Genomic DNA, 12,463 nt, shown 5'->3' with positions numbered 1-12,463 from the left:
GTTTTTGCATACCTATATTAAATAATCTGTGATCTTGCTATGTATGTGTGGGTCAATTCATTCTGCTTTAAACAAAAGAACAAGACGGTGATTATTGTTAAGCTCTCTATCCTCCCTGCCCTCAGCAATCTGCAAAAATGTCTTACTGTGTAAGCATTTTTACCAAAATTTGCTTAGCCCCCTCCCCAAAAGGATAAGAGGAAAAAAGAAAAAATTAATTTCAGCTAAAAAAAAAAAATGATTCGAAAACTGTGGATAGCAGTGCAGTTTAATATTACAGTTCTTGGAAGTATCCGCTTTAGCAATTCACAATGACTTTACCAGTGTTCCCTAAACAACTTAAAGGAATCAGGAAAAAGGATTTAGAGTAGGATTTTATGCCAACACATGTTTAAAAGTGGATGCCTTCAGAACTTTATTTACTATGTATTTTTGCGTCTAGCATCATTTTTATCACTTGACTGCTAAGCTCCTATTTTCCAAGACTCCTGAAGTAGAATCTGTGCTGTTTCACTGAGAAGATAAGGAATTGCTTCTGTGTAAGGTGCTAAATGGTTGTGGTAGTACCGAATCAATTCTTGCCTCTTTTCTTCTACTCTTCTTTTCCCTCTGGTTCTCTTCAGCTGGCCGTAATGTAAATTTGTAGTACTAAGTCAGAAAATACCTTGTATAAATTTCCGAAAGTCTCTGGTGTGAGAATTTACATTTTTGAACCTAAGAAGTGTTGAGCTGGGCAGAGATTCTCAAACTCTGAGAGCATGTGTATCAGGCGGATTTCAGGAGCCCAGTCCCAGAGATTGTGCCCTGTGGCCTGTGCAGAGAGCACACTTGGAGACACTCTGGAACAGGGGAACAAGATGAAAGAGATCTATTGGAAGTTGTAAACATTTTAATGACATTATTAAAACACAGCAAAGTGCAGAGTAAAACTAATACCAATCATCTATATGCCCCAGCAGTTCTGTTGATTCTCTTAAGCTCCTGGTACACTGCCTTCACTGATTTCTCTGGCAGAGAGTGGAAGGCATCCTTCAGAACAGATTTTACTTGTCTTCGACCCACTTGTGTTTCCTGGAGTAAACTTTTCAGGAGTTCCAGAAAGTGCAAATCACGTATAATGACATGTCTTGAAAAAAAGATCATCAAAGAGGGATTGCTGTATATATGCTTTCAATCTTTAAAGAAAATGTTTCCTTTTTTTTTCTTTAATGTTTATTTATTTTGAGAGAAAGAGAGGACACACAAGTGGGGAGGGGCAGAGAGGGAAGGAGAGAGAGGATCCCAAGCAGGCTCCACACTGTCAGCACAAAGCCCGATGCAGGGCTCGAACCCACGAGTCAGACACTCAACCGAGTGAGCCACCCCAGCATCCCCAAAATATTTCTTTTTAAAAAGGAGTCGAATTTGCGCGTACTTTCCCGTGGATTTCATTTGTTTTTATTTTTTCCTACAGACCACAGGCCTTGGTAAATAAGAAAAAAAATCATTAACTTTGAAAAAAATCATATTTATATCGAAGCCGTGCACATTTCATTATTTTGACGTTAAGAGATGCTTGCTGTTGATCCTTGTAATATGCCTCATACCTTAATACTTTACCCTTCAAACTACTCAGAATTGAATTCATCTCAAGAAAAGTACAACTTTCAAGATTTTAACTTTTGTTTTCTGTGAGAATGTCTGCAGATTAAAGAGGAAGTTGTGAAAATGTGGTTGTAAAAGTTCTTGTTTTAGAAAATTTACGTGAAGTATAGTATCATGAATAGAGATTTTTTAAGTTTTATTTATTTATATTTCTTTTCAGGTAGTTGCAACAATAAGTAGTTAGCAACAATATTGTTAAATTTGAAAACAAATTGTTATTTCTTCAGGCAGTTTTGGCTGTTTAAGCAATTTGAATTACAACACTATGCAGTTTTTCTTCTTTAAAACTAAAACCATTCAGAAACCACAGCGAATTTTCTTAAAATCACATTTATTTATTCAGAGCTTATATGGGTTTACTAAAAGCCTGTTTTCACTACAAATCTTCATTAAGACTTTAATTATGGGCTTATAACTCTTATTTTTAGGTTGAAAGTCAAGAAATACAACATTTTTCATATAGAATTTGTCACGGTAAAAGTGGGTACTTGAGATAATTAGGCCTATGAATTTTAGTTGCTTTTAGTATTTGAAGGGTATCAGAGAATCTCTAATGAAGGATTTCCCTCTAGAGTGTAGGACTTTATCCTTTTTTAAATGTTTGTTTTCTTATTACAAAAAAAGTAGTATGTGTTCATTAAACAAAATTTGGGAAATCTGGAAGAATTTTTCAATCATCAGTTATTTCCACAAACTAAAATAACCAACCATGCTTGATATGTTGGTGTATAATTTTTTCTAATCTTTGTCTACTACATATAAGCTTAAAATATTTGCAATAGTCAAATCTTTTATCTTCCCTCAAACCTGGTTTGATATGTACCTGAGTTAAAAAGTCAAATAGCGCCATACGGCTTCTATAACAAAAAATAGAAGTCTTCTCTCATTCTTTTCTCTTTGCTTCAGATTCCCATTCCTTAGAGGTAGGTAGCTAACTTTCAGTGTTTTTTTTAATGGATTCTTCATGTAATCGTTTGTTAATAATATGCTGAGGCTTCTAAATTTCCTACATTTTTGGTATTATCTGTTGACTGTGAACTTTGACTTGCCCATCCCCCAACACTTACCCTGCTCTGTCCTCTCCAAATGATTATAGGATCATTTTTGTTTAAATCAGGAAATGTATTGGGACGCCTGGGTTGCTCAGTTGGTTAAGCACCCAACTTCGGCTCAGGTCGTGATCTCACGGCTCGTGAGTTGTAGCCCCGCGTTGGGCTCTATGCTGACAGCTTGGAGCCTGCTTCATGTTCTATGTCTCCCTCTCTCTCTCTGCCCCTCCCCCGCTCATGCTGTCTCTCTCTGTCTCTCAAAAATAAATAAACATTAAATCAAGAGGTGTTTTGCCATGAAAATGCAGATACTCATGGGTGAACCTCATCTGTTTTGTACTGTAATGTAACTTTTTTCTTCTTTTTCTTGGAATTAATCATTGTCTCTTTTGGTTTGATTGCTTTGTTATCTAAGTACTTGTCACTGATTCATCCCAAAATTTATCAATAGAACCCTGAAGCTTCCTTCAATACCTCTAAAAACATCAAATAATCTTAGATTGATTTTTTTTTTTCCTGCTGTTGAAGGCATCCTTCTGCAGCCTTTCATAACTGTCACTGTGGGACTTCTAGAATGCTGAGAGTTCCTTTTCCTGTGGGATCCTTGTCCTGATCTCTATACTCTTTTCTTAGTGGTCTATACCTTTGTTTTATTGGGCCTGTTTTATAGTACCTTCCTTCAGGCGGGACATATATTTTAGATCTCATACGTATGAAAACGTGTTTATTCTACTATGTAAGATGATAGGCTGGTGTGGAATTACATGTTTGTAATTGCGAACACTGAAAGCATGCTTCATTGTCTTTTATCTCTCAAGGTTACCATAAGTGTATTACCATCATGATACCTGTTAATTTGTATGATCGATTGCCTTGTTTTGTGTTTTTAAAATTCTTGTCTTTCTTTCTGGAAGCTTTTAGGATATTTTCGTGCCTGCGGTTCTGAAATTTCATAATAACGAAATATGGATCTTCTTATGTGTATGCATAGGGGAGCCCTGTCTTTCTTCCTTCCTTCCTTCCTTCCTTCCTTCCTTCCTTCCTTCCTTCCTTCCTTTTTTCCTTCCTTCCATTTCTTTATTTCCTTCACTGCACATCCATTGGGCCTTTTTAATTTGGAGATGCATTTCTTTCAATTCTTGGACATTTTTGGCATTTTGATCATTTCTTCCCTTCTATTTTTAATATTTTTCTTTCTGGAAATCCTGTTCTTCAAATAGTTAACCTCCTATACTCATCTACTTGCCTGTTTTCCATTGCTTTATCTTTTGTTTTACTTTGGGAGACATTTCCTCATTTTTTTACTCTTCAACCCTTTTATTGATTTTTCTATTTCAAAATTTTTCTCTGAAAAACTTTCAGGACCCTCTTTAAAAAAGTCATTGAACTTTCCTTTTCTTCCTTGATACTTTTTTTCTGGTGTGCTTATCTTTAAACACTATATTGTAGTGTTTGTGGATTATTTTTCCATTTCCTTGCAATGTTTATACTTCTATGTTCCTCTTTTCTGTTTGTTTGGTTTTGTTCTTTCATTCATGCTGGAGGTGTCCATCACATATCTTATGGACTTTTGATGTCTGTTCATTTTTAAAGATGAGACACAAAAATGATGATTGGAAGCTCTGTGTATGTAGTTGGGATTGACAAACCAGTGAGCATTGCTATAAGCCAACCAGGTGGAACTCCCGCAATGTCTGTTTCTAGGTCTTTTCTTTCAGTCTGGGAAATGAACACCGGATGTATGTCGTCCATTCTTCTGTCTGGGAGCTAGAGGCCTGACTTCTCGCCTTCTTAGAAAAGCCAGAGAGAGGGCTGTGTGTCTCTCTGATTCTTTTAAAAACTAAAAAGAGGGGCGCCTGGGTGGCGCAGTCGGTTAAGCGTCCGACTTCAGCCAGGTCATGATCTCGCGGTCCGTGAGTTCGAGCCCCGCGTCAGGCTCTGGGCTGATGGCTCAGAGCCTGGAGCCTGTTTCCGATTCTGTGTCTCCCTCTCTCTCTGCCCCTCCCCCGTTCATGTTCTCTCTCTCTCTCTGTGTCCCAAAAATAAATAAAAACGTTGAAAAAAAATTTTTTTTAAACTAAAAAGCAGTCCTCGACTTTCCCGTGTTCAGTTCCACCCCACATCTACTCGTAGTGATAACTAGAGCTTCTTATTCTGGAAGCGCTCCAGGTGTCTATTGTGGTAAATGGCTTGTTTCTGGGTAGTCTTCCCAGGCACGCACCAGTATAGGTGTCAGAGATTTCAGTGATTTCTGGTCTACACAGGCAGTTAACCACTCAACCATTCCTGTTCACAGCTTCCAAAAATTTGGTGACATAGTTCTTCTGGATCCTGTCTCATTTTATTTGTCCTGATGGGGTTATGCCTCTTTAAAACTTTCATGACGCCATTTTTAGGGGTTTCAGAAAGCAGCAAAGATGGACACAGGCATTCAGTCCTCCATGTTCAGTTGGAAGTGTCTGTAATCCCTAGTCTATTTATCTTTTTGGTGAAGCCCCCCAACATGCTTAGTCAGTAGTAGCTTACTTTATTAAAGATTGTTAAAGAATTCTATTCCTTTTAAATGGAGTGCCTTGCTCATTTATTTTTGATTCAGTAGCTTGTTTTCTTTTTTAATGTATCTTTCACACGACACTGTGTCATGGGAGCAGTGAACACCTCTGTTTTTGCTCTATCTTGAGTCAACATTTATTATAGTTCCAAACAAATAGAAAGGGCTCAATAAATTATTGGTTGAACGATTGAACATTTTTCTACAAGGAGTCATATTTTTTGTCAATGTCTACCTAAAACTTTTAAAGATTACTTACATGCATTTAAAATAGTTTACATAACCATTTCCCTACAGTTGGAAATTTAGGTATTTCAAATTCTTAAATGAAAATCAGTGAGCTTTTTGTGTTTATTTCCATCGAATAGGCTTAATATATATATTTTTGAGATTCTAGGTATATATTGCTGACTTAATTTTAGGTTTTATGCCATTTAACACTGCTACTGGCAATGCTTGATTGCCTATTTGTTATTCTTAATATTGTTTTCATTTATACAACTATTATAGGTTAAAGTTTTGCAACCATTAGTTCAACCTGATTTTAATGTTAATTTAATGGATCTTAATTAGTACCAGTTTTATTGGAATAACTATATGATGACACATTATGATTATTAATGACTTAAGTTTAGCTTCTGTTGCTGTTGTCTTTCTTTTTTGTGGTTATACTTTACTTGAAACAAACTTTTTGATATTCTATATTCCATGATGTTTCTTAGTTTATTTTCTAATATTAATTAGATAAAAGTTTTAAAAGTTGTAAATCATTATTCAGTGAAGAAAATTTATGATGGGGCCCTGCTTTAAGAGTGAGTTAAATAGATTAATTTTCCTGGAAACTTAGATCGATGGTTTTTATTAAGGAATGATTCTGTTGCTCTCTTGGGATCTGGTACTTTGGATCTAAGGGTCTTTTCTGCATTTGTATGATCTTATTCTTAGGCTTTTATGAGGCTTGCATTGAGATTTGGGAGTGAGGTCAGGAATGACTGTCCTGCCCCTTGGATCTGAGCAGAGATTGGAGTTATTCAGGGTTGGTAATGACCACATTCTAAGTGGATTTTACCAGACTTCCTACGAACGATTTTTTTTTTTCTAATTAGATTTGGAAATAAAGGTAAAGCATAGACAATGATAAAATATTAGGAGAGTCTACCAAACCAGTGGGAGCAATGCTTTGTATTTAAATCATGTAAGAAGAATCTTTTCATTTGTACAATATGTTCGTGTGTATAAGAAACACACACATACACACAATATAAAACGTATGGTACATATCATGCATTAAGCACTTGATGCATGTCAAACACTGCTCTGAGGACTTTACATGTATTAACTTAAACATGATTCTCACACCTAAGATGTAGATATTTTATCTTCCATTCGGGTGACTGTTGTGGCTTACTAACAATAATTGTCCAAGTGGCAATGCTAGGAAGTGATAGAACTCTGGAGTTTGTGTTTTTAACCACCTTAGCATACTGCCTCTCTTAGTATTTGGTTTAATAATAATTGTAACCCAATCTCCTTATGATTCTAATATGTGGTTAAATTTTTTTTTTCTGTTGAAAGTAGTTGGCAGAATGTGTAACATTGTTCTTTAGTAATTTTAATCATCACTAATGAGGAATGGGTTGGCATCATCAACTGTGAATATTGGGGCTTTGGAGATCATATTTTGGATGTATTCTTTAAAAAAAAAAGAATATTTGTGGAGAAAGGAAAAAACTCATCTTGACAGAGAGCAACAAAAGCAAGACTTGTCTTCCTCCCTCTCACCATTTTAAGAGGCGTAGAAATGAACTGATAAAAACTTACTCTGCAATTTTTACGTTTACTGAGAATGAGAGAATGTCCCACATACAAATACGTGTTTAGTACTATGCTTTCCATTAAGCTCATGGGTCATATAATAGAATGAGATAATTTCATCCATCGATTTAGCAAATACTTAAGGGCCTGTTATGTACTAGGCTCTGTTTTATTTATTCATTTATTTAATTTTTAATGTTTATTTTTTAACGAGAGAGAGAGAGAGAGAACAAGCAGGGGAGGGGCAGAGAGAGAGGGAGACACAGAATCTGAAGCAGGCTCCAGGCTCTGAGCTGTCAACACAGAGCCCAACAAGGGCTTGAACTCACAAACCACAAGATCATGACCTGAGCCGAAGTCAGACACTTAACCGACTAGCCACCCAGGCACCTCTACTAGGCTCTGTTTTAGATGGTAGAGATACAGTAGAGAATAAAAAAGACAAGAGTCCTGCCCTCATGAGTCTTCTGTTTTAATGAAGGGTGGAGATAATAAGAGTCAATGCTATGAAGAAAAAAAATACAGTATCAAGGGGATAGAGAAAGAAACTGCTATTTTTAGGATGGTCTCTGATGGCATCTTTTAAACACCTGAATGAAGTGAGAGGTATAGGCTTTGGTCATATCTGGACAAATGCATTTTAAATAGAAGAGGAAATCTACAGATCCTGAAATGGCAGTATGCCTGGCATGTTTGAGGAACAGCAAAGAGGCCAACGTGGTTAGAATGGTAGGGGATGAGAGGCCAGATATTTATTCTAAGCCTGGGAGGGTTTTGAGTAATAGAGAAACCTGAGCTGATGGAGGCTTGAAAAGGATCTCTCAGGCTGCCGAATGGAGACTAGACTGTCAGGTTATTCTAGTAGTCTGTGAAGAGATGGAGATGGCTTGGGCCGGGGAAACCAAAAAGGAGCTTGTGAAGAGCAATCAGATCTAGGTCTGTGTTTATAAATCGAGCAGTGAGGATTTGTTGGCAGATTTGTACACAGATTACACACCGTGAGGTGTGGAGGCAACCCAGGGTTTGGGGATGAGCATCCATATGGAAGGAAGACGGTGCTCTGTGCTAATCTGGGAAAGTATGGGGTTGAGGTATAGAGGTTGCGGTTAGAGATACAAGTGGAGTCATCTGCTCAGAGATGATGCATGGAGCTTGGGTAGTAGATGGTATCACCTAGGGAGGCCGTGTGGAAAGAGAAGTCCCAGGACTGAACACTGGGGCTTCAGCATTTTGCAAAGCTGAGGAGGAAGACACAGCAGAGAGTATTTAAGGAATAGCTAGTGAGAGGAAACCAAGAGAGTGTGATATCTGGGAAGGGAAATACGATGCTTCAGCAAATGGGTTGCTGGAGGTTATTTTGGGACTTTCAGCTTAAGGCTACACAAACATTAAGAGATATTGGGAAACTGCTGCATTTTATCCTTTCTAATTCACATTTCTGTAATTTTAAAAGTATGTTTAAATCTGAGAAGTGACATGTCATTTTTTATCATCTCTATTTTTAAGTGCATTTTATTGAGACTAAGTAGGTAGTTTGGTGAAAGAACTTAAATGTGTATGAAATCGTTTTTAATGCTGGCTTAGTTTACTGCATGTCTTTAAATACAGCATTGTTTCAAATTTTAGTAATTGGTGATTTGTCTATATGTGATGAATTGTATGCAGTTGTCATACTTCTGTGTTTTGGCTGCTTGAATATACATCTAAAATGGGCAACGTGTATTGCCTTGTTTATACGTGTTATACAGATAATTAAAATGACAATAGACTAGTAAGATAATTTTAAAGATACTGTAGGTCCTCTAATTATTCACTGATAGCTAAGAATAAATACATATTTTTGAAAGTTATTTATTTTAAATTTCATAGTATCTTAATGTAAAAGAAGTGCCAAGAGGCAGTAGATACCCATTAATTGTAGCCATATTAAAACTACAATGAAATTATTATGCTTTATCATATTTTCACAATAATAAATTATAACCTGGTTCCCTAAAATTCAGTTTGCACAAATTTGTACTAGAGGGCTTTATTTGTAAGGTTAGGTTCTTCTGGGACAACAGAAAACACAGAGCAGCTTAAACAAGACAGAAGTATTTTCCTCTTCCAAAAGAATACCACACCTAGAAGTAGGGTAGTGCTGTTCATGGATCTAGGCGCCTGTCTTTTTGTTCTGCTGTCCTTACCACCCAGCTTCGGCCTCAAGCTAATATGGCTGATTCAGTTTAGCCATCACATCTGCATCCCAGCAAGCAGGAAGAAGGTAAAGGAAAGAGAAGATCTTCCCTTCCAGGATACTTCCCAGAAACTGCACATAACAATTTTGTTTTACATCCCATTGGCCAGATCTTACTCACGTGGGCACACGTTAGCTACAAGGGAGTAACTCTGGGCACTTCTGTGCTTATCTAGGATTTGGGGTTCCCATTATTGACAGGTATAGGTGTCAGTGTGCAGCTAGCAATCTCTGCGCCACTGGGCTTTTTACACAATAGGGAGGAACCGATTTTATACCAATGTGTGTTTTTTCTGTGTTAACGTATAAGTTACCTAATACATACTTCATAATCATCCCATGAATTTTGTAATGGATTTAGCATAGGAATTTGCCCTATATCCAACCATACCTATCTTTCTCTATATTTTACCAACTAGGAAGTCATTACAAGATAGTGATTAAGAGTATGGAGCCACGCTGTCTAGGATCATATCTGCCAGTGGTGTAACCTTGAGCAAGTTTTTTAACCTTGCACAGGGTCTTTATCTTCAGAGGAGAAGATAGTAGTACCTAAATCACACATCATCATAGGATTAAACGATTGGTTGAAAAAAACTTAGAAAAGCTCCTGGCATGGAGCGAGCCCTCAAATTTTAGCTATTACTATAAATTGGCATGTTCTTAGTGGAAGTAATTTTAATGGTATCCCAGGTAAAAGTAAATTATCCACAAATTTAACTTGTAAAGATATATTGATATTTTGCTGTGATTGAGGAAAAGGGACCAGATAATTTAAAAAGAAGTCTGATTTGTTTATTTCATTTTGGTGTGTTTGGCTAATTATATTGAGAGATTTTCCTGTTTGGAGTACTGTATTTTAGAACATGTATACAAATACACATTCTGCAAATAGGTATCTATCTTTTGAAGTTTTTGTGTAAGGTGTGCCTTTTAAGTCCATTCAGAGCCAAGAAGTCAAAAGACTATTAGCAATGAAAATATACTTGTGTCTTGGGATAAGTAAAGTGAACAATCAACCTGTTACAGGATAGTTATGTGGCGATTCAACGTTGAGTGTCTTTTGAAGTGGAACCAGGCTTAAAGCTTTGTGCAGTTTACTTTTCTAGGAGGTCTTCCCTGAATCTATGGCCTTGGTTAAATATTCCTTGTGTTCTTCATACAGCGTGCTATACATAATTCTTTTAACACTTGGCAGGCTTTATTGAAGTTGTTTCTCTCTGTCTTTCATACTACATCATAAACAGAGACTCATTCTTATTTGTATATTCTGCATCCTATACACTTGTAGGTATACAAGACAATGAGCTTGTTACAGTGAACAGCAGTACGGGTTACCACTTTTGTAGGGGTTGTGATTTTCATCTCAAGTCAGAAATAACAGCATTTTTTCATGGCCTTAAATTATTCTCTAAATTTGGTCATGTGCAACAAGATGTTTAGAAATAGGCATATTTCCAAAGTAAGCTACGATGCTTGAGGCAAAGTAACGCTCCGTGATATTGAAATCCAGATTAGGAAAGTTCTGCTTTCTAACTCTGTATTCGGTACCTTTTGTACGTACTGTCTTATTTCTCACTCCGTACTAAAATATTAACAACAATAGACTTATTGTGTGTTTTTAGAGTATGGCTGCTTTATCAGTTTAGCTGGTGTCATGTGAAATGCAGAAGTAAATAAGAGTGCATTGTCTTTTGAAGGACAGTAACATTTGTTTCACCTGTTGAGTCTAAAAACAGAATCTGCTGTGGTTAAATTAGAGCCCAGATGAAGTGTGTGTATATGCATAGGTGTACATGTATATCTATAACTATATGTCTAATATGTATATTTTAATGTTAAAATTGAATTATCTCCCCCACTGGCAGGTGATCAAGTTCTTTAGTTTCATAATTAAAACAAAAGCCTCTGTTTTGTATGGGAGGTGTGGGCATAATACAGGGCCTCAGAGTGTGTAGGGTGCTTGCTGAGGTGGTAAAGCTAGACACAGTTAATCTGTGCTCCTTACTAATCATGTCAGATTCATGCGGAGAGTTCCTGGTCACTCTTCTGGCGGCTGTGCATCCTGCACCATCACAGGGTCTGCAAAGGGGCTGCACTGAAAACTGCTGACGTGCCATCGCACAGACATTTCATTCTAGTAACTTTCTCAGTGGATTTTAATGAACCTTTCTAATAGTCCATCAGAGATTCAGGCATTAGAGGAAAGTCCTCTATTAGAGGAAAGTATTTTAATGGACTCTGAACAACGATCATCCTTAATGTTGGCATTTAGTCAAACAAGTGTTACGATGTAGAAATGCTGAATAAACCACAGAGTGTCCCTGCATACCTTTTTTCTTTGCCACAGTGGTCTACGGTCCTGTCATCCTTTCCGCATGTATCAAGTGCAGAGCTCTCGTATGAGGAATGACTCAAAGGAAATAGGAGGCTACTATGCTCTTAAACCTTAGTATTTTCATTTTTTATATTTTTATTATATCAGTTGTAAACTTTGAACAGGTTAAACTTGCAATATCATTTATAATAATATGTTTAAGATGTTTTTATCAAACTTCCTTATTTACAAAACTGTTGAATTAAATGGCAAGTTGTGATGAGTTTTTGCTACTCATCTTTTATTTTAATATTTAGGTGGTTTTTTAGTTAGGAATGTAATAAATTCCTTCCGGTTTTATTTTTTGAAAAAGAAAGCTGTGAAGAGAATTATAAACAGTTTTGAAAATATTTAAAAATGTTTATATCCTATATTAAGTGTGAAGGACTAGGATACCTATATTGTTCTTACATTTCAAAAAACAAGTAGGCCTCTTATTCTCTAGGCATTGCTCTGAAATCACATTGTCCTCATATGATCTGGGAACTAAGGTTAACTCTTTTATGTTTTGGTTTCAAATCTCAAAAGATGATTTTGGTTAATATGCTTTGAGTTAAACATTAGCTTTTTATTTAAGAAATATACTGTCTTCAGTAATTTCCTCCTTATTCATTTTCCCTTTTTTTTTTTTTTTTTTTGCCTTTCAAATAGCTCCATAATCTTAAAACTTCCCTTTCCTGTCTTTTTAAAGGTCGACTGAGCTATCCACATCCAGGAACTGATAATCTGTTGATGTTAAATGGTAAGTTGTATACAAACATTGTATGTTTCCAGTTGACTTTTATAAATAA

At 36.4% G+C, this 12,463-nt stretch overlaps 1 protein-coding gene across 10 annotated transcripts in view; it reads left to right on the top strand.

Annotated features, from left to right (window-relative positions):
- CPEB2 (cytoplasmic polyadenylation element binding protein 2) overlaps window positions 1–12,463 on the top strand; it is a 72,357-nt gene that overhangs the window by 19,142 nt on the left and 40,752 nt on the right. For all 10 annotated transcript variants that reach the window (XM_027038603.2, XM_027038470.2, XM_027038324.2 and 7 more), the window contains one exon: window positions 12,364–12,414. In XM_027038603.2, coding sequence (XP_026894404.2) covers window positions 12,364–12,414 — 51 coding nt within the window. The remainder of the gene's footprint in view (window positions 1–12,363; window positions 12,415–12,463) is intronic.

The sequence above is a fragment of the Acinonyx jubatus genome, chromosome B1 (genome assembly GCF_027475565.1).
Source record: "Acinonyx jubatus isolate Ajub_Pintada_27869175 chromosome B1, VMU_Ajub_asm_v1.0, whole genome shotgun sequence".
NCBI lineage: Eukaryota > Metazoa > Chordata > Mammalia > Carnivora > Felidae > Acinonyx > Acinonyx jubatus.
Note: the sequence above shows the minus strand (reverse complement) of the source record. Positions and strands in the feature narration are given on the sequence as shown.